A 23,975-nucleotide genomic window follows, 5' to 3' on the forward strand; every position below is an offset into this window, starting at 1 on the left:
AGCATAGAAAAGTTTATGGCTAATGATATTGCTTATATCAAAAGGAAATATATGACAGGAAACTAAGACAGTAATGAAAGGATCAAGATCATTTGAAATTTGTCAAGATGGGCTTTTATCTTTAGGGAAAAAAACTTCAGGAGAGTGCTTCAAAAAATTATTAGGAATTTTTACCAAAATTAAGCATGTTTTATTCAGAAGAATATTTCCCCTTTAAGGTACACTTCTAAAACACATAAATGTATAATATATTTAATGAAAATATTTTTTTCAAATAGATCTTTAGGTTTGGACATATAAAAAGTTTTGAAATGCTATTTTCTCTAAATCCCTTCCCTATATATAGCCATTCTGAATATAAGATGAAGATACCGTACTGTATGAGCCTATTAATCACAGAGAAATCCACAGAAATAACACACATGTACTTGAGAGACAGAAGCAGTTTAAAAGATTTGATATTACCTAAATCTGTGTAAAGTATCAGGCTACCACATTAATTACACTTATTCTTTTCAAGAAGAAAAAAACATTAAAAAAAAAAATGCCATCCAAAATGTATTAGGCCCTTTAGCTCTTGACCTTACAGAAAGAAGAAAACTAGACTTTGCCTTAGTGATTCTATGAAACCTTTACTTTGATGAATGTATACCTAATGTATTCTCTGAAATAATTAGCGCAGTGGAAATTCACTTCTGCAGTCTTTGGTCCCTTGTCAGCATGTGCAAATGACATGTTCAAAACCCAGACGTCAACGTAACAGCCAATAATTTGGAGGAATGCCAGCCAATTTCCATTTTATTACTTAATTGATCAAGCAAAGAGGAATATGGCTACCAGCAATAACTCACTAAATATCAAACTTGCATTTATCTCAGGAACAACACAGACTAAATAAAAACAGTCCTTTTTAAAGCTGGTGGCATTTAAATGGGGCTCATTTCTAGCAGGTTATCTTACACGACCACCTAAATCAAATGATAAACATGTAAACATCTGAACATTTTTATTAAGTGATACTATTTTTTGGAAAGTGAACATGCCTATGACACTCAGCGACCATACCAATCAAGATAACCACCATATTAAGTGTACTCCCAACGTAAGAAAGCTGAGTGGCTAAATAAAATGGGCTAAACAAGTGAGAAAGTTCTTTATCATACTACCTTCTAATAGGAAGACTGCTTGCTTGCGAAAAATTTTCACCAGTGTGTCATCCAATTCAATTTCCTGAAGCTTGGAAATGAGCTGCTCCTCATTCCGGCAAACCTTCTCTTGGGTATACAGCCCATCAGGCATAATACGCTGCTGTCCCAGCCCTATTAGGGCTACTTCCACAGCTAGCGTTAAATAGGATTCCCCTTCTTCTAAGAATTTGTGTGCAGGTAGATGCTGGTATTCCAGAGACTTGCACTGTCCCATATTCTCTGTCACAAAAGAAATCAGAGTTCAGAAACTACTTTTGCAGGTACCCTGATAAGTACCATCTATTCTACCTAGTACTCTTAAATAAATTATTGACTTAACTCCAAGAAAGCCAGAAAACCATGTTTCTTAGGTTAAAGTATATAGTTTTCCAATATCTTTTAAAAAATGACCATGAATGACTAAATGTGTATGTTCTGGGGGATAGAATATTACAAATATTTTTCTCTCACTAAAAATGAATCACCAAAGAAAACTATAAATCTAAGGAGAGATACTAAGCATACCTGAGAGTAAACAAATTTTTAATTAAACAAGAGTAAAATTACATGATGACTGCAATAGTTATCAATTTTTTAAAGCCTGGCATTAAAAAAAATTTCCATACTTTTATCACAATGTTGTAATTTATAACAAAAACAGTAGAGAATACAACATATATGTAACTCAATTCCATGGTCCTTTTTGTTATCAAAGAGTCATCAGTCACAAGAGAAGGATTCTTTGAGGATTCTCTTATCTCTGTTAAGGTGTTTCTATTAGAAATTCTTAACAAACTTCAACTGTCCAACTCCCAAGAAAAGTGAATTCAAAGTCATACCATACCCTCACCCTCCTGATAGAGTTTGGGTCACCCATAATCCATGAAGGCAACCACCACAGGCTAGATGCTTAACTCTCCAAGCTAATCCAACCATGGGAGTAGTGAAGGGACAATCCTTCTTCCCTCCCACATGATGTACATCCTTATTTTGTATCTTTATGCTGGAAAACAGTCATAAATGCAGATAAATTCTTAGATGTACAATCATTGACTAGAAGGGAATAAATATTTTTAGGTTCTTGACACATGCTGCCAATTGTCAACCCTAAGACTTTTCCCAGTTTGTAGGAGCCTGCCTGAAAAGTGTGAGTACCCTTTCCTGCGAACTGCTAGTACTGTTAACTATATGGATTCATAAAACAAACTGTGAAGAAAAACAATGACCAGTGATGAACGCCATTCAGGGTTTAGGGGAAAAAAGCACATGAGACAAATGTCAATGGTTTTACCTGTAAAATCTGAGAACACAGGGAAGCTTTCATCATCAGTGCGGCAGGCTTCCATTAGGCTGCTGAAAAGAGTGCCCACGGGGTCCAGGGGGTGTCCAACCCAGCCCTCCAGATTGGTTATTGAGGTTATGCTTTTATGGGGTAGCTCTGTGTAAGAAAAGGGAATTGAGACATGGAGAGAAGTAGAGGACAGAAAGACTTTACCATTTCCAGCATCCTGACAAATTAATACTAAATTCAATTCAAAATTCCTCTTTAATTAAAAAACAAGGGTACATAAAATCCCCAACCTGTGAACTGTTTTAAGTTCTAAAGGTTCATCTGTGAATCAATATAAATGGTGCTAACTTCCCAAGACAGCTCTCAAACATCTATTTAATTCATATGCTCAGGCTACCAGGTTAACATTACTACTTACACTATTAAATTATGATGTATGAGGAAAATGAATTCTAAATTTTTACCTGAGAAGCTAAGGACAACTCTCCTCACTTCCTAGGAGTGGCTTTAGAGAGAACTAAGTCCCCCTGGAATTATCATTGGATAACTAACTCTACAACTACGTTAAGAAGGTACTCTCAGAGTCAGTGCTCACTGGGTTATCTAAAATGGAGTCTAGAAGGCAGCTGTACCCTGGGTCGGACTTGAACTTCCATATGAATATTTATTAAATTACTGCCCTATCACCTTATAAAAATCTTCCTTATCGTGGATCTGTAAGTCATTTAAGAGAGGACCTTTGCCACAAAGGGGAACTATAGCAGAAGATAACATATAATTTGGATGAAACATATCCTTTTCATTTTCCTCACGTAATGTTAGAACTTTCAAGTTCTCAAGTTAAGAGTGCTGAGAGAAAAGCTGCAAATATTTTAAGGTATATTCCATTATTGTAATAAACAATGCAATATTTTACATCTGTTTACTAAAGTTATAAATAATAGTGGTTCCTTCTTAAAGGAAACTATAATAAAATCTATATATAATATAAAATATACAAGAAAAATATTGGCTTGTAAATAGCTAAAAAGCCATTCTGCAAGTTCAGTATTCCTTTAGAAGTCTTCTGTTTTGGACTATCAACTATTAGTACATAAAAATAAAGCATGACCTGGCACAATGTATCAAAATTTATAGAAGGTGGGTACTAGATTCCTTGGAAAGGTCTTTCCCTTCAATTTCTGTCACTGGCTTTCATATACACAACCAGGATGAAAGCAGAAACATGAGCATCACTCTTAGGAACAAGTCTCTCTCTCTCTCTCTCCCTCTCCCTCTCTCTCCCTCTCTCTCTCTCTCTCTCTCTCTCTCTCTATATATATATACACACACACACACACACACATACATATATATTTATATATAGACTTACTGTGGTGATCATTTCAAAATATATAAATATGGAATCATTATGCTGTACACATGAAACTAATATGTTATATGTCAATTATATCTCAGTTTTTTAAAAAGTTGACATATCATGCCAAATAATATTGAAAATGTACAAGATACTTCATTTACTAACCTTAGCCCCATAAGAAATAACTGTTACAGCAATTTGGAATTGTAACAGTTACAAAAAACCTATTCTTTGAATATGGACAAACAAAAAGAAAGTAGGGAAAGATATAAATATGCAGTGCTAGTAAAGAATAGTCTGAAATTAAAGTTTTCATTGTGTGCAGGATAAAAGAGAAATGAGTCTGAGAGAGACCTCAAAGACAATCAAAGGAGTCTATCTTAACATGTGTTCCAACTTACCTACATGAACTAACACTTTTACACTTTGTATTTCTTAGATATTGTAACATTTTAATTAAACTAATTTTAAAAACATTTCTTCAGAGAGATCAACATGAATTTCAAAACTCTGATAATCATCATGAGCAAGCTCTCCTGGTGCAGTATAAAAAGTACTTCACTCTCTCTTAGCCTGAGTATTTCAATCTTTTATACTTTTCAAAATTAAATGTCTTTTGGCCATAGATTGTGTGTGTTTAGGGGAAGGGAGATTTCAGAAAAATTTTGCAAAAGGCCAGGCAACATATTTTGTAAATACAGCTGGTAACCAGTGTTGATATGACAAACACAAAGAACTGGACAAAGTAATGATTGTTGGGGATATCACATTCCAATCCCATCTGAGCTCCCGCTTCCTTGGTTCCAGTGGTAACTTTGGAATTTTCTTTCATCATATAAATGATAATGTTAACATTTTTAATACTTCCAATATAGAGGATATCAAAAATTACAACAAACACTCGCTCCAATCTCCAGCCCACTTCAACAACAACTGATAATTTTAAGCTGTACCCTAGATGTGTGTAAAATCATCCAAGGAATAAAACAAAAACATAAGCAAAAAAACACAACTAAAACTACTTCTCTCTGAATAAGATATAAAATTCCAGAGTAAAAACAACAATCCTAACAAAGAAAAATTAAAAGATTTACACCTACAGAAGAAAAAGAAGTGCACGGATTAATCAGAAAAAGCATACATATGTCTTTCTTTTGATCAGGGCCTATGCACCTTACAACCCTTTTGCAATTACTACTACTAAGTAATGCTTATTTAAAATTTAAAAGATTAATAAACTGAGATAAAGAGGAGTTAAATGTGTCCTGTCAGTTGACAGCTCATCGAATGTTATTTACAGAATTTGAAAAATCCAGTTCTGTTTTTTTCCTTAGCTTTCATTGGAGTGTAGTTTTTTTTTTTTTTAAGATTTTTTTTGATGTGGACCATTTTTAAAGTCTTTACTGAACTTGTTACAATATTGCTTCTGTTTTACGTTTTGGTTTTTTGGCCAAGAGGCATGTGGGATGTCAGCTCCCCAACCAGGGATTGAACCCACACCCCCTGCATTGGAAGGCGAAGTCTTAACCACTGGACCACCAGAGCAGTCCCCAGGAGTTCTGTTTGATCGCTTTAAATACATATCATGTCCTGATGTACAAATTATTACAATTAAACTGTTTTATAGTGCTTTCACACTCTGTCAGGCCCTGCTTTCAGTGCAGAAATTAACTAGTTTAATCTTTTCAACAACTCTGAGAGACAGGTCCTCAACCGAGCCCCATTCCATAGTCAAGTCAATGCCTAAGGTCTCCCAGCTGGGACCTCCTGCCAGGATTCAAACATAGGCATTCTACACCCCCCCCCCCCCCCGCCCCCAGAGCCCTTACTATCACAATTAAAATGCTCTTTCACAAAATGAAATATCTGGCTAACTTGCATTTTAGATAATTCCGACATAGGACATAACTCAAACAGTTAAAAAAAAAAAAAAAAAAAACCTCCCCTTTAAAAAAATTAACCAACCTAAGAAACTTGTAAAAAAATTTTATTTCTTACAACATTCAACGGGTGGGGGTGGGGGGATGCCTAACATTTCTCACAGATCAGCTATTAAATATTTCACATGAGTGGTGAGTAAAGCCATCACCATGGCTCTAATTTTAAAAGTTCTTTCCCCAAAGAGCATAAAACCTAGTGACATCATCACCAAGAATCCCATTCCAATGGAAACAGACTCCTTCACACATTTACCTTTTTTTTGAGTTCGGAACATTTCCAGCTGTTTCTGTTGCTGCCGTCTTAACGTGTTAACAATAGCTATTGCTAGTCTCAGTGCTTCTCTGGGGTACCCATGAGAACGTAATGCATCCACTCGTGCACAGGCTGTAGGAACATGTTCTAAAACAGAAAGTTAAGGGGGTAAGGTTGCCATTATCAGATATATCTATAAAAACAGGATTTAATAGTAAGATGTTTTCCCCTGAAATACTATTAAAAAGACACAAGAAACCATTTCTGAACTTGGATTTGAATGAAAACTCCTATTGCCAAGCATTCATCCATCTCCCATTGAATCCCTCAACTCTCCTCCTCCCACTCCAATAATGCTATAGAAACTAAACAAAGAAGTAAGTCATGGAAATGTCTTTCCGGTTTGGCCACTTACCATGCCAGAGGGGCCACCCGCGGGAGTCAAAGAGGGAGTTTTCAGCGTCGTCATGGTAACAGTAGTTGGTGTACAGGTCACTGCTGATAATGTGCTGCAAGTGGCTGTCCTGCCAGTGGAGATCGCACGCCTCGATGGCTCGGGTGAACACTGTCCGATGTGGCCTGTTCGATGAATCTGTTTTTTCCACAATTCAGAAAGCCGTGTCAGCTATTGTTCACATGTGAATAAATCAGTCATACCATACCATTCTGTGGCCAGATGTTCATGAACACACCCACACACATTGTCCTGCACCCCCTAAGCAGAAGGATGAAGGGTGAATATTCTCATGTCCTAAGTACTAGGAGGCAAATCAGACCAAAGAGCCACCATTCACTCACTTGTTTTATCAAACACAAACACTCTGCAGCCATCAGAGCTAAGGTTAAAGGCATCCTGCAAAAAGAACCGTCAAGTCTAGTTTCCATGCCAAATACACTGAAAGGAGGCACTCGGCACAAAAATCACATGAAAACTCACTGCTCCCCACTTCTGAGGTGCTGTGGTGAACTGCCCTGATGGGATCAACAGCTCTCACAAACACTATGCAAGAGATGAGACACCAGCCATGGAACCTTTCAGGAAGATGCAATCAGCCTTTAAAAATACGCAGAAGGGTTGTGCTTTTGGTTGTATTTTTTAACTATATTGTGCGGTTTTGCACAATTAAAACTATTATGCTTCTTGGGATATAATGATTAAATGTCACTTTATATCCCAAAGGGCATAAATGCATATATTTAACATTTCACAAAGCCACACAACATAGCTACAAAACAAACCAGCGCACTTACCTTGCCCCTACAGGCTGCCTCCTGACTCTTGTGCAGGTTCCATGACTGGTGTGATGTCCCCAGCATAGTGTATGCCAGGGCATCACAAAAGAGCAGAAGCACACACTCCGAAGAGGGTTCAAGTTTCAGGACCTGACAGAGAAAAGAAATGTTTGGGGAATAAAGGATATTTTTACCCCAACCTCTGGGATTATTCAGTTCTTCTGGAAAAAAATCGTTCAAATTCTACCTGCACTCCCACCCCTTAGGTCCCCAACTCCAGACTTACCTTAAACTGTGGCAGAAACCTTAGAAAGAGCCTCAGCTGACACTCAGGGTAACAAACTATTTTTATTTATGTGTGCTTTATTTAGCTCAGGTATCACCCCTCACTGTCCTGAGGCTTAACTAAATGAGAAGGAAAATCTGGAGCTTCCTTAGTTGGTAAAGTTTCATCTTCCTCTCCCTGGAGCTTTGGCTAAGCACAGACATAAAGGAAATCATAAAAATCAAAATACAACTGAATCAAGAAGAGCTCTGAAAACTCATCTAGACCAACCCCTCTATTCTGCTGATGGAACTGAAAATTGAGAGAAGTAAAGTGACTTGCCAAGGTCACACGGCCAGGCAATGGCAGTCAAGATCAAAACACAGATAACCTCACTCCAAATTCAGCTACTTAGGCTGTTCTGAAAGGCTTCTGAATGGTCTTTAACAGAAAGAGACATTACTTCAGCTTGGTCTCAGGTGGACTTAGACATCTGTATTTGAATGGCAGACATATCAAAATGCATGGATGACATAATTTGAGAGGCCTAAACACTGATGTATCTGTTCTGGCCCCTGCCCAGACTCCTTGTTAGCAGCAGACGGAGGGACACTTTGCAAATGGGAAGAGTTGGCCCTACATTTAATAGCCTTTGGAACCTACCACGGCTTTTTGCAGAGCAGAATAAATCTACCCCTACTCAACAAGAAACTGGTTCCATGACTTCGTATAGTCAATCAATCAAATATTCCAAAGTCCAAATCTCACACGAGTATTTTTAAATGGCTTTCTAATTTCATTTATTTTGTTTAACTCAAATCATAGAAACAGAATTTAAAATTAAAAGGAGACTTTAGAAAGCAACATATTATTATACACTTATTAAAAGAATGAGAGTTCTGTCTGTTTGACCCACTGTGGTATCAATAATAAAAGCAAGCTGTGGGTATGATTCCATTGAAAAAATTAAAATCTTAACTTTTCATGTTTGTATGTGACTGTAAGAGCATAGCGCAACGTACAGGACATACACCAGGACAGTGGTTAGCTCTAAGAGTCTGATACAACCAACTGTAACAAAAAAGACTAAATACTATTGGTATTTAAACGAAAATGTAAGATACAAAGCTCTATAATAGCATGGAAACAAAAAAAAAAATACATAGACAATGACTAAAAAGATATACAAACAAAAATTGATTAAGTATCAAAATTATGGTCAAATTTTATCTTAGATATCTGTGTTTTTTTGACTTTCGCAATAACAGAAAAAAGAAACAGATGATCTTAACCAAATTGTTGAAATGATAAACACAGGGACTTCCCTGGTGGTGCAGTGGTTAAGAATCTGCCTGCCAATGCAGGGAACGTGGGTTCGAGCCCTGGTCCAGGAAGATCCCACATGCTGTGGAGCAACTAAGCCCGTGCGTCACAACTATTGAGCCTACGCTCTAGATCCCGTGAGCCACAACTACTGAAGCCCATATGCCTAGAGCCTGTGCTCCGCAACAAGAGAAGCCACCGCAATGAGAAGCCCGCGCACCACAATGAAGAGTAGCTCCTGCTCACCACAGCTAGAGAGAAAGCCCATGCGCAGCAACGAAGACCCAACGCAGCCAAAATAAGTAAATAAATAACCGATAAACACTAATCTGTAAAAAATTTTCAAGTATAAAATAATATTAGTTTTTTAACCAAAAAAGTTTTAAAAAGGCTCTCATTCAGGTATATTTAAAAAACAAACACACTACTCTTTCTAAGGGTGTGGATTCTAATGTTGTCAGTTAATTCTAACAAATAATCTCAGCGAAGACAGGGCCTGATTTGTGCTTCACTTTCACTCTGATGTGCAAACACATGCAATTCTGCCCATGGTCTGTACCACATGCACTCGCTGCCCAGCGGCATGGCTGCTGGGCTCTGCTGTCACCAAAGGCTCTCCCTTTGCCAGCCCGCTCAGCCCTCCAGCAGAAGTACTGCAGGCTGAGCACCCGAGCCCCTCTGTAGGGAAGTCTCTTCCGACAGCCCCTCTGGAGAATGTGGGTGTTCTGCTAAAAGGAGGAGCCCTGGTGCCTTTAGGCACAACAGCTATAAATATTGCCCTTAGAAACTAGTCCTGACTTCATATCCCTGGGCTAAACCATAAATGAAATGAACTCTTTTTTTCCGGAGGCTGGACCACTTCCTAAGAGTTTTCTAAAGCCTCTGAAATATTCATATTTAACCAAGGGGAAAGCAACCAAATGGAAAGTAAAAAAGTAAACTGTAAAATGTTAGGATGGCAGTCACAAAAAAGCAGGTGGGGAGTGAAACACAGAGAAAACTCCAAATAAAGTTAAAAAAAATTTATTGCCTATGGAGACGTAAGCATACCTTTTTCTAGCAATAGAAGAGAATAAATGTTTAATTGTTAAACTTGAAAATTCTGAGCTTCTGGAAAAAAACTTGGGGTATAAGGAAGGGGTAGATTTATTTTCTTTGAAGTTATTAAATAAAATCATCATGGGCAATAAAGATACGACAGATTTCAAATACTGAATTCCCAAGGCAAATATCTCTAGACAAAGGAGAGCCAGACAATCATCTTTCCCAAGGCCTGAAACTTCTTTTTGATTGGACAAGTCCCTATGGAGTAATACATATTATTTTCTCTCTTTGTAGAGACTGAAAATACTATGCTAACATCACATTTCATTCTCAGCACATTGTCCAGCTCTTTCTAGGAGTACCAACTCCAGATGGGGCCAGAAAACAGAATGACAGTCTCGATTCCTGAATCCTTCTGATGTCATTTAACTCCCACCTTGCATCTATCATAACTTTAAAGTCTTCCAGGTTTTCTCAAAAAAGGGGGAGCAGCAGCACAAACTTACACAAGAAGAGTGACAGAGTTAGTGAACGAAATTTGTATTTGCAAGAGTTAACTACTTTAAAGATTTGGTTCTGAAAGAGAGGAGGAAATTCTGTGGTAGCTAGCAGGGACGATGGGGGCAAGGAAAGATTTTTTAAGATGAGAGAGACTTGAGCTAAATGGGTGGGTCCAATAGAGAGGGAGAAGCTTAAAAACAACAACAACAAACAAAAACCAATACAGAAATGAGAGACTGAGATTCTTAAGAGGCTATATGAAAATGTCTGGGAGCATTTCTTAGTTGTCCAAAGACCGGAGGGCACTATTAGCCTACAGTAGGTGGGAACAAGTATGCTAGACAGTCCTTCACAATAAAGAATTTTCCTGGTCTGAATGCCAGCAGCACCCCATGCTCCTGCAGCCCCAGTCATTAAATGTTTACTTGCTGTATTCTAAAACTAGGAATTTTTAACTGATTAAATTGTATAGTAGCTCAAATATGAACTGACCAACAGATATAAAAACACACAGCTCCTCAATCCTCTCAATATTTTGTTTTACAATATACTACCCACCCATTCCATGATTTTTAAAAATATATTCAAACTAAATAATTAATAGGCAATTTTAACACATACTAGTAGTATATATAAGTATTATACCCATCTGTATTCTGAGAATATGAAAAAAAGTTATAGAAAGGTCTCACATAAAACTTAAAACACACACACACACACACACACACATTCATATCAAAACATATTTTAAGTCTGTGAGTTATATAGCAAGTTCTTAAGTGAGTAAAATAATTTTCCCAAATCTATTGTAAGTTAGTGTTATAAACATAGATGCACAATTAGGTAGATACAAAGTGAGCAGATTACCACTGTGTACTCACCTTGGTTAGCATTCGCACCCTGAGGCAGAGCATTGGTTAAGTTAGGTAATTCACTGCCATGATTTCCATCTTCCCATGGACAGACGTCAACACCATTCCACTTTTTCAACTGTTTTAGCCAGCTGGCCTTCTGCTCCAACTTGCAGTGGGGATTTAAAACTATACACATCCACAGAGCACCTAATTTAAAGGGAGAGAGGAAAGCAAATTTTTTAAAAGTTTACAAGTGTCCAATCCTAATAGCTAATGACAAACCATTTCAAAATGGACCCAAGTCTGCAGTTTTATAATGCAATTCTCCCTTGTCCAAGCAACAAATCTCACATAGAGGTTAATGTAAAGAGGACAAAAGAGCACAAATTTGAACCAAAGAATCCAAACACTGTTACATATAAAGATGAAAGATATTTCAAATGGTAATTGTAATCACTTTCCTACTTGTGTGACATTTTGGGCAAAAGTCAATAAAGAATACAACCTTAAGGACCAATTTGTTACTTTAATTTACAAGCAGATTTTATTCATGGATGCTGCAACAAACCACTCTAAATGGTTCTTCTGTGCAAAAATTAAATTTACTTTTAAGAGTATCTTTTAAAAATAAAATCATAAAGGCATAACAATGGACATGAATAAACTATTTCCCAGTCTCCATATAAGCATTTCAAACTTTATTATGCTCGTTAATTAGTATGCATATCCATATATCAACAGATCTTTTAAAAATAAAATTTACTTAAACATGCTTCCCTAAATGATTTAACCAGGAATTAACCTTTATATAAATGAAATTACTAAATTTATGTCTTTTTGTGAATGAAATCACTAAACGTTTATCAAAAGTTCACTTGCTTTAAAATGAAAAGACAACCTGTGGACTCGGAGAAAATATTTCAAGACAATGTGACAGACGAGGGCTTAATTTCCAAAATACACAAATGTCTCATACAGCTCAATATCCCAAAAAAACCCCACAAAAAACAAACCAATCAAAAAAGGGGCAGAAGACCTAAATAGACATTTCTGCAAAGAAAACATACAGATGGCCAACAGGCACATGAAGAGATGCTCAACATCACTAATCATCAGAGAAATGCAAATTAAAACTACAATGAAGTATCACCTCACACTGGTCAGAATGCCCATCATCAAAAAGTCTACAAATAATAAATGCTGGAGAAGGTGTGGAGAAAAGGGAACCCTCCTACATTGTTGGTGAGAATGTAAATTGGTACAGCCACATATGGAGAACAGTATGGAGGTTCCTTAAAAAACTAAAAATGGAGTTACCATATGATCCAGCAATCCCACTCCAGGGCATATATCTGGAAAAGATGACAACTCAGATTCAAAAAGATACATGCACCCCAATGTTCATAGCAGCACTATTTACAATGGCCAAGACATGGAAGCAACCTAAGTGTCCACCAACCGATGAGTGGATAAAGATGTGGTATGTACATACATACAAACATACACACACAATGGAATATTACTCAGCCATAAAAAAGAATGAAATAATGCCATTTGCAGCAACACGGATGGACCTAGAGTTTATCATACTAAGTGAAGTTAAGTCAGAAAGAGAAAGACACAATGTTATATGATATCACATGTGGGATCTACAAGTAGTACAAATGAACTTATTTACAAAACAAACAGATTCACAGACATAGAAAACTTATGATTACCAAAGGGAAAAGGAAGGAAGGGATAAATTAGGAATATGGGACTAACAGACTAACATATATAAAATAAACAACACGGATTTACTGTATAGCACAGGGAACTACAGTCAATATCTTGTAAACACCTTTAATAGAAAAGAATCAAATATGTATATATATTTCTGATTCTATATATATATATAACCAAATCACTTTGCTGTACACCTGAAACTTACACAATATTTTAAATCAACTATACTTCAATTAAAAAGTTCACTTGTTTTTCAAAGGAAAAGCCCTAATGAATTTAGAAGGTATAACTCATAATTTGAAAAATTAAGGTACTGATAAAATGTATCATTCCTTTCTACATTTTTCAAAAAGATAGCTAATTCAAGCAAATATTCCACAAGTTTTAGAAGTTCAAGTTTGGGAATTCCCTGGTGGTCCCGTGGTCAGGACTCCATGCTTCCACTGCAGGGGGCATGGGTAAGATCCTGCAGGCTTTGCCATGTGGCCAAAAAAAAAAGTTTTTACTTTACCAATTTCAAAACAAGACAGATACCAGTACTTCAAAGCCATTCACAACACTCTTTCTTTGAAAAGGTTTGTATGTGTATCTGTGTTTATTTTAATCAGTTGTGTTAACCAAGTGAATAATACAGGTAAGAATGGTCTGTTTATGTTTTGTTTGTCCAAAAGTGATGCTTTACATTCTTCCACATTTAAAATTAGCAAGCTTCTTCAATTATAGAATCTGTTATTTTAAATATCAAATAATGTTTACCAACAGAAAATAAACATAGCCACAACCTAAGCCACAGATATTTATAATTCACATTTCTATATTTTAAAATGCCAATTAGAAACAAAAATGTGATAGATCAAGATGGAGTAAAGCCCACTACGGCTTATCTCTCCCCATAATTACAACTAAAAACTGGGCAAAATACAAAAAGCAGCAATCTGAGGACTCTGAAAAGTAAACAACAGCAAGCGGTTTGTGGAAATAAAACTTGAAGAAATTTAAGTCATATGGGGGTGACTTCCTGTTACTTTCCCCCCTCTTTTCTCTCCTGGCTTGCACATAAGATTAGCCCCATTTGGGGAACTATGTAGAAGGCATATTAGAGCAACAACTTGAGAGAAACCTCATCTACCTGGTGAGAGGATTGGGAAAAGGGAACCCCCTGCCACTCAGAAGCTAGAGAGGGAGATCCCTGGATATTCTGTACAAAAATAGGCACAAATACTGGTCACACCTCACGTGCATGAGACTGCCCCAACGCAGCACAGCAAAGGTTTTGAAAACTTTACTGACATCACCCAAAGAAGGTAAAACAGAACTCAAAGTCTGAGTATGTACTATTGAATGTATGCTTTAAAAAAACAAAAATTTCTCCGGAGGATTATAATAGGACCCAGACTCTTACAATTCAGTATTTAAAATGTTCAGGATCCAAAATTACTTGGCTTACAAAGAAAAAGAGAAATGTGATCAATTCTCAAGGGAAAAAACAATGAACCAGATTTTAGAATTATCAATCAGAGACTTTATGCAACTGTTATAACTATGTTCCACCAGATGAAGATAAACACTATTGACAGAAGTGAATATGAACTATAAAAAAAGAACTAAATAGAAATGTTAGAATTGAAAAAACAATATCCAAAATAAAAAATTCACTAGATAGGATTAATAGTAGAATGGATATGACAGAGGTAAAAGTCAGTAAATTTGAAGACAGAAATGATCTCATCTGAAGAAGAGAGAGAAACAATCAGAAGAAAATGAACAGAGCCTTAAGACAGGTGGGAAAATATCAAAAGTAACATCTGTATCATTGGAGATCCAAAGAAGATGAGAAATAGCTACAGAAAAACTCAAAAGAAATAATTACTGAAAACTTCCCAAAATTGAAGATATGAATTTACAGATCAAAGAAGCTGAGCTAACCAAAAAATCCATGCCCAGTGATAATGAAATCACTGAAAACCAAAGAGAAAAAATATATATATTGAAAACAGTCAGAGAAAAATGAAATGCCGTATAAAGGAGAATGACTCAAATAATTATTCTTGTCAGAAATTATACAGGACAGAAGACAGTAGAGCGATGTCTTTAAAGTGTTAAAAGAAATGGAAATATCAACCCAGAGTTGGCAAAGTATCATTCATGAATGATGGTGAAATGAAGGCTTTCTCAGATCAGGAAAAACTAATAACATATATTGTTCAAGAGACCTGATGCTAAAGGAAGTTCTTCAGGCTGAATGAAGAGAAATAATACCAGAGGGAAACTTGGAACTATATGAATAAAGGAAGAGGAACAGAAATAATAAATACCTAAGTAAATGTCATGGACTACTTTTGTCCTTCTAAGTTCTTTAAGATAAGTATGACAACTGAAAGCAAAAACGTGAACATTGTCTTCTGGTATTTTAAACGTATGTAGATGTTATACACATGAAAACTATAGCATAAAGGAGAGAGAGTAAAGGGACCTATATGGTTGTTAGATTCTACATTCTTTTTTAAGTGGCAAAGTATAAACTCAAAGTAGACTGTTTAAGGGTAGGTATATTTCTTGTAATACTGAAACCATTAAAAAAAATACAAGGAGATACAAACAAAAAGGACAATAGATAAATTAAAATGAAATACTAAAAAAAATGTTTTAAAATAATCCAAAGAAGGAGAAAAGAAGGCAGGAGGGAGGGAACAAAGGAACAAAAACAGAGAGGATAAATAGGAAACAAATGATTAAATGGTAGACCTACATTGAACTACATCAATAATTATAGCAAATGTAAATCATCTAAACATACCAATTAGAAGAGATGGTGAAATCAGGTTGAAAAACAAGATCCAACTCTATGCTATGTACTAGAAACCCTCTCCAAATATAATGACATAGATAAATTAAATGGAAGAGGATGGAAAAAGATACACCATGAAAACACTTTCAAAACAAAGTTGGAGTGGCCATATTATCATCAGACAAAGTAGACTTTGGAACAAGAAATGCTACACCAGATAAAGTGAAACATAACATGATAAAAGGGTCAGTTCTACAAAAAACATAACAATCCTAAATGAGGATGCTGCACCTAACATTAAGACTTCAAAATATATGAAGCAAAAAGTGACAGAGCTGAAAGGAGAAACACACAAATCCAGTTACATTTGGAGATCTCAATACTTCTCTCTCAATAACTAACAGAACAAGTAGACAGAAAATTAGCAAGGATAAAGAATACCTAAAACAATACTATCAACCAACTTAATCTAACTGACATTCATAGAACACTCCACTTAGCATTAGTAGAAAAACAAAACAAAACGAAATCTTATACTTTCTAAAATGCACAAAGAACATTTACCAAGGTAGTCCATATTCTGGGCCATAAAACAAACTTTGACAAATATTAAAGAAGTGAAGTCATACAAATTATATTCTCTAATGTAGTAGAATTAAATTAGAAATCAATAACAGGATGATATTTGGAAAATTCCCAAATATCTGGGAATTAACACAATTCCAAATAACTCATGAGTAAAAGAAGTCACAAAAGAAAACAGAAAATATTTTGTTCTGAATGAAAATGCAAATAAAATATATCAAAACTTGTGATCTACAGCTAAAAAGAGTTTAGAAATCTATAGTATTAAATGCTTGTATTGGAAAAGAAGGAAAGATTCAAATCAATAATCTAAATATCCACCTTAAGAAACTAGAAAAAGAATGAGACATCAAAGCCAAAGCAAGCAGAAAGAAGGAAATAACAGATCAGAAATCAATTAAATGGAAAACACCACCTAAGTTTTTTTTAATGAAACCAAAAGCTAGTTCTTTTTTTTTTTTTTTTTTTTTTTTTTTTTTGCGGTACGTGGGCCTCTCACTACCGTGGCCTCTCCCATTGCGGAGCACAGGCTCCGGACACATAGGCCCAGCGGCCATGGCTCACGGTCCCAGCCGCTCCGCGGCATGTGGGATCCTCCCGGACTGGGGCACGAACCCGTGTCCCCTGCATCAGCAGGCGGACTCTCAACCACTGCGCCACCAGGGAAGCCCAAGCTATTTCTTTAAAAAGATTAATAAAGCTATAATCAGTCTGACCAAAAAAAGACAGGACAAACTATGAGTATCAGGAATAAAAAAGGGCACATCATTATAGATCCTAGAGGCATTAAAAGGCTCATAAAGGAATACTATGAACAACTTATTCCCATAAATTCTACAGCTTAGATGAAATGGACAAATTCCTTGAAAAACCACAAACTACCAAGTTCTCTCAAGAAGAAATAATAACCTGAATAGCTTTAAATTTATCAAAGAAATTAAATCTGCAGTTAAAATCTCTAACAATGCATGTCCAGATGTCTACCTGGAAAATTCTACCAAACAGTAAAGAAAGAAATAACATCAATTCCATACAATACCTTCCAGAAAAAAGAAGAAAGGGAAGGTTTTCAACTTATTTTATGAGGCCAGCATTACCCTGATAGCAAAACCAGACAAAAGACATTACAATATAATTACATGTCAAAGTAAAACACCACAAAATATTAGTAAATCTAATTAAGAAATACATAAAAAAAGAAAACACACCACAACTAAATAGGGTTTATCCCAGGAATGCAAGGCCGGTTCAACATTAAAAATTAGTGTAACTCACTATATAGCAGACTAAGGAAGAAGAACCATATGACCATTTCAACAGATGCAGAAAAAGCAACTGACAAAATTCAACATCCCTTCATAATAAATAAAAGTCTCAGCAAACTAGGAACAGAAGATAACTTACCTGATAAAGGTCATCTGCAAAAAAAAACACCTACAGTTAATATGATAATGACAAAAGACTGAATGTTTTTCCTCTAAGATAAAAACAAGGCAAAGATGTCTGCTCTATCACTCCTATTCAACATCACACTGGAAGTTCTAGCCAGGCCAATAAAGCAAGAAAAGGAGATTAATGACATAGATTTAAAAGGAAAAAATAAAATAGCCTCTATTTGTAGACAACTAACCTACAAAAAAGGTAAGTTTAGCAAGGTCATATGATACAAGTTCAAAGCAAGAAACCAACTGTATATCTACGTACTAAAATTGAACAATTACAGATCAAAATTTACCCCCCAAAAGCACCAATTATAATACTATCAAAAAACATGAAATACTTAAGTTATAAATCTAACAAAACATGTACAGAGTCTCTATGCTAAATACTACAAAACACTGACAAGAGAAATCAAAGACAATCTTAAAAAGCAGACTGGAAACCTCAATACTGTTAAGGTATCAATTCTCCCCAAATTGATCTATATATTCAACATAACCCTACTCAAAACCCTAGCAGGCACTGGTGTACATACTGACAAAAATATAGAATGGCCAAACAATTTTAAAGAAGGAAAACGTTGGAAGGCTCCCCAGCACCGAATTTTGAGACTTTGTATAAAGTTAAGAGTAATCAAGACAGTGTATTGTGAAAGAACAGGTACATACACCATTGTATAGATTAGGGAGCTCAGACCTACATAGATATGGTCAATTCAAGGTTCAAAGCCATTCAATGTAAAAAGATAACTCTTTTCAAAAGCTAGTGCTACTAAGTTCATATAAAATGAACTTAAATCTACAACACACAGTTTATTAAAAATTAACTCAGCTAACTTATTAGAAACTAACTCAAAATGGATCACAGACCTAGATATAAAACCTAAAACCATAAAACTTCTGGAAAACATCTTTGTGACCTTGGGTTAGGCAGAGATAATCTTAGATACAATATCAAAAGCATAATCCATAAAAGATAAAATTTATCAAGTGGACTTCATCAACATTAAAATCTTTTGTGCTGCAAAAAAAAACAATATAAAGAGAATGAAAAGACAAGCCACAGATTGGGAGAAAATATGTGCAAATCAGACATCTGACAAAGGACTTGTATCTAGAATATGTAAAATCCTCCCAAAGCTTATCAAGAAAACGAATAACCCTATTACAAATGGGCAAAAAATTTGGAAAAGACACTTCACTCAAGAAGATATACAGATGGCAAACTGCTGATGAAAACATGCTGAACATCATTAATCATTATGAAAATGAAAACTGTTTGCAAATGACATGATACTATACATAAAAAATCCTAAGGACACCACCAGAAAACTACTAGAGCTTATCAATGAATTCAGAAAAGTTGCAGGATACAAAATTAATAAACAGAAACCTGTTGCATCTCTATACACTAACAACGAACTATCAGAAAGAGAAATTAAGGAAATAATCTCATATACCATCACATCAAAAAGAATAAAATACCTAGGAATAAACCTACCTAAAGAGGTAAAAGACCTGTAGTTGGAAAAACTGTAAGATGCTAATGAAAGTAAATGAAGATGACACAAGCAGATGGAAAAATACACTGTGTTCTTGGATTGGAATTAATATTGTTAAAATGACCATATTACCGAAGGCAATCTACAGATTCAATGCAATCCCTATCACAATACCAATGGCATTTGTATGGAAACACAAAAGACCCCAAATAACCAACACAATCTTGAGAAAGAAGAGAGCTAGAGGAATCACACTCCCTGACTTCAGACTATTCTACAAAGCTACAGTAATAAAAACAGCATGGTACTGGTACAAAAACCAGACACATAGATCAATGGCACAGAATATAGAGTCCAGACATAAACCCATGCACTTATGGTCAATCACTCTGCGACAAAGAATATACAATGGAGAAAAGACAGTCTCTTCAATAAGTGGTGCTTGGAAACTAGACAGCTACATGTAAAAGAATGAAATCAGAACATTCTCTAACACCATACACAAAAATAAACTCAAAATGGATTAAAGACCTAAATGTAAGACCGGAAACCATGAAACTCCTAGAGGAAAATATGGGCAGAACACTCCTTGACATAAACCATAGCAATATTTTTTGGGATCTGTCTCCTAAAGCAAAGGAAATAAAAGGAAAAATAACAAATAGGACCTAATTAAACTGCAAAGCTTTTTGCACAGCAAAGGAAACCACTGACAAAACAAGAAGAAAATCAAAATAACAAACAACCCAATTAAAAAATGGGCAGAAGAACTGAATAGGCATTTTTCCAAAGGCATGCAGATAGCCAACAAGGCATATGAAAAGATGCTCAATAGTACTAATCATCAGAGAAATGCAAATCAAAACTACAATGAGATATCATCTCATACCTGTCAGAGGGGCTGTCATCGAAAAGAACACAAATAACAAATGTGGCGAGGATGTAGAGAAAGGGAAACCCTCATACACTGTTGCTGGGAATATAAATTGGTGCAGCCACTATGGAAAATAGTATGCAGGTTTCTCAAAAAAACTAAAAATAGAACGACCATATGATCCATCAATTCTACTCCTGGGTATACATCTGAAAAAAACAAAAACACTAATTCAAAAAGACACGTGCACCCCAATGTTCAGAGCAGCATTATCTACAACTGCCAAGGTATGGAAGCAACTTAAGTATCCATGAACAGAAGAATGGATAAAAAAGATGTAGTGTATATACACAGAATGGAATACTACTCAGCCATAAAAAAGAATGAAATAATGCCATTTGCAGTAACATGGATGGACTTGGGGGGTATCATGTCAAGTGAAATAAGTCAGACAGAGAAGGACAAATATTGTATGATATCACTTATATGTGGACTCTAAAAAATACAACAAACTAATGAATATAATAAAAAAAGAAGCACACTCACAGATACAGAGAACAAACTAGTAGTTACCAGTGGGGAGAGGGAAGGGGGAAGTGGCAATATAGGAATAGAGGAGTAAAAGGTACAAACTATTATGACAAAAACAAGCTACAAGGATATATTGTACAACACAGGGAATATAGCCAATATTTTATAAATAACTATAAATGGACTATTTATAACCTTTAAAAATTGTGAATCACTATATTGTATGCCTCTAACTTATGTAATATTGTACATCAACTATACTTCAATTAAGACAAAAACCATACGAGATACCACGACACACTTATTATAAGGGTTAATATTAGAAAAAGAAATTTAAAACCTGAAAATGCTGCTGGCAATCAGAATGCTCATAATTGCTGCTGCGAGTGCAAAATGATATAGCTACCTTGGAATATGGTTCAGCAGTTTCTCATGAAGTTAAACATTTACCTTATGACCCAACAATCCTACCTCTTGGGATTTGCCCAAGAGAAATGAAAACTTAGGTTCACATAAAAACTTTACAAGAATGTTTATAGCAGTTTTATTCGTAAATGCAAAAGCCATCCAACCTGAATGTCCTTCAACTGGTGAATGGATGAACAAACTTGGTGCATTCATATAATATACTACTTAGCAATAAGAAACAGACCACTGAAATACACATAATATCGCAAATGCATTATACTAAGTGAAGGAAGCCAGAATCAAAAGGGTATATATGTGTACACACACACTTTATTATTCCATTTATGTGACATTTTGGAAAAGGCAAAACTAAATGGATTGAGAATAGACTACCAATGCTAGGGACAGGGAGTAGGTGATGAAATGATTATAAAGGGACTGTGAGGGAATTTTTGGAGGCGATATAACCATTCCATATCTTCACTGATCATATGACTCTATGCCTTTGTCTAAACTCAAAATTGTAACCTAAAAATGTCAGGTATATGTATTTTTATAGTTAAATATTTATGGTATGTATTTTACACTATAGTTAGGAATTTTACTGTATGTAACAAAGTAAATTTTTAAAAATTGCTAATTAATATCTGGATCAAACAATTTTATCTACTGGTATTCCAAAGACCTAAGTATGAGTGCTCTCTCTGCAGGATTTCTCTACAAGCCAATGGACATGGCACAAATCACCATCCTATTAATCGTATGCGTTTCCCATGCCAAGAACCAGGAAAAACAGCTTCAAATGAAACATGACCACATACTGTCACAAAACAAGAGACAAATCAAAATGGTGTCTAAAGAACCTGTAAGTGGCAGCCTTTCCTACTGAATCCCATTGGAAAATGGGATACAACTTTACCAGGCTTTAGATTTTGGACTGATGGACAACATAACAACACAAAATAAGTTACATAGTAATAATTAAATTAAATCTAATGAATGCTACAGACTGGATCAAAAATTGGCATTTCTATTTATAAGGCTACACTGAAGTCATTTTCCAAATCATCAAAATATCTTTTTAAAAAATAAAATTATAATATTCAACAGGTAATGCTTCAGAATTAAGAATCTTTCATGTTTTTCTTCCAAGATGTTTTTGTCCTATAATTCTACTACTCTTGAATACTTTATCAGATAAAACTAAAATCAAAAAGTTGCTCTGAAAGATGTGCTGTGAGACTAGAAATTTCATTATCAGGTTGTTAGTGTAGTATCAAGGTTCTGTGTAAAAGGGCAACCAAGTAAATTAATATGGACAAATAATATGTAAATATCTTTCCAAAATAAGTTTATTTATTTTCTATGTGTCTATTTTATAATTCAGAATTCTGTATTTCAGTCCACGTGAGTGACCTATAATTTATTTTGGAAATCAGCTTAAAAGCACCACCATGTCAACTAAAAGCTAAGATAGAACTAACTTCAACCTAAATGCCCATCAACAGAGGAATGGATAAAGAAGATGTGGTACATATATACAATGGAATATTACTCAGCCATAAAAAGGAACTGAGCTGGGTCATTTGTAGAGACATGGATAGACCTAGAGATGGTCATACAGGGTGAAGTAAGTCAGAAAGAGATAAACAAATATTGTGTATTAACACATATATGTGGAATCTGAAAAAACTGGTATAGACAATCTTATTTACAAAGCAGAAATAGAGACACAGACATAGAGAATAAACCTATGGATACCAAGGGGGAAAGTGGAGGGATGAATTGGGAGATGGGGATTGACATATATACACTACTGATACTATGTATAACATAGATAACTAATGAGAACCTACTGTATAGCACTGGGAACTCTACTCAATGTCACCTGAATGAGAAGGAAATCCAAAAAAGAGGAAACACATGTATACATATAGCTGATTCACTGTGCTGTATGGTATTAACTAACACAGTATTATAAAGCAACTATACGCCAATAAAATTTTTTTTAGGTATAGAAATTATATATCCTAACATATATATATATATATGTATCTCAAATCCATTGTTTTTCACATTCAATTTCTTTTTCTTTTTAAAGATATAGCACAATACAAAGTTTAAAAAATAGAATTAAAAACCAAATTTATACTAAGCACTAGTTCTTTTGAAGTAACTCAAAGATAAAATTAGGAAAATACTAACCAATGTATACAATGCTGAAGGACTGACTGACTTGCATATGAAGAAGCTGACAAGGTGATAATGATCCAGTAAGCTTCACTTTCACTTGGTGAAAACTCAGAGCTTATAGAAGCCAGCACAACACTGACAAAACCATATAATTCTACTTTTTAAAAAAGTTCTTTTGAGGAAATAAATATAGGAACACCAATTACAACTTTAATTAAATAATGATTGTTATCACTAATAGTCACCATTTCTTGGGTGCCTATTCATGTGCTATAGGCACTATACTTAGGGCTTTACAAACATTCTTTTCATTAACTCATTAAAATAATCCTCCATGATCAGAAATAATACATCCACTTTAAAGATGAGAAAACTAAAATGCAAACAGATTACAAGATCTTAAAAACAAGATCCTAAATATTCTTGCAAACTTTAAACAGTGATTTCTATGATTCAAGGAAAAAATAAAGCTATAAAACTAGATTTTCAGGCTTACATTTCTCTAATTAGAAAATTTCCGTTACAGAATGAGAAATTTTTTTTTAAAGCCAAGCCTTTATTAATTTAAGCCAGTAATGTTTTTTTATTGCTCACCTCCCTAAAGAGAGGTTTCATCTTGAAAGGATGTTCTTAATGTTAGATTCAAGTTCAGAGCTATAATGGATATGGTCTTTTACCT

The 23,975-nt window shown here is 35.1% G+C and overlaps 1 protein-coding gene across 1 annotated transcript in view; it reads right to left on the bottom strand.

Moving 5' to 3' along the window:
• Window positions 1–23,975, bottom strand: part of ZSWIM6 (zinc finger SWIM-type containing 6) — a 203,193-nt gene that overhangs the window by 11,507 nt on the left and 167,711 nt on the right. Inside the window, exons 5-9 of the mRNA XM_060009444.1 lie at window positions 11,279–11,458; window positions 6,447–6,623; window positions 6,032–6,178; window positions 2,479–2,625; window positions 1,167–1,427 (exon numbers count right to left, since the gene is read on the bottom strand). Of these exons, the coding sequence (XP_059865427.1) occupies window positions 1,167–1,427; window positions 2,479–2,625; window positions 6,032–6,178; window positions 6,447–6,623; window positions 11,279–11,458 (912 nt within the window). The remainder of the gene's footprint in view (window positions 1–1,166; window positions 1,428–2,478; window positions 2,626–6,031; window positions 6,179–6,446; window positions 6,624–11,278; window positions 11,459–23,975) is intronic.

This window comes from Delphinus delphis, chromosome 3, assembly GCF_949987515.2.
Source record: "Delphinus delphis chromosome 3, mDelDel1.2, whole genome shotgun sequence".
NCBI lineage: Eukaryota > Metazoa > Chordata > Mammalia > Artiodactyla > Delphinidae > Delphinus > Delphinus delphis.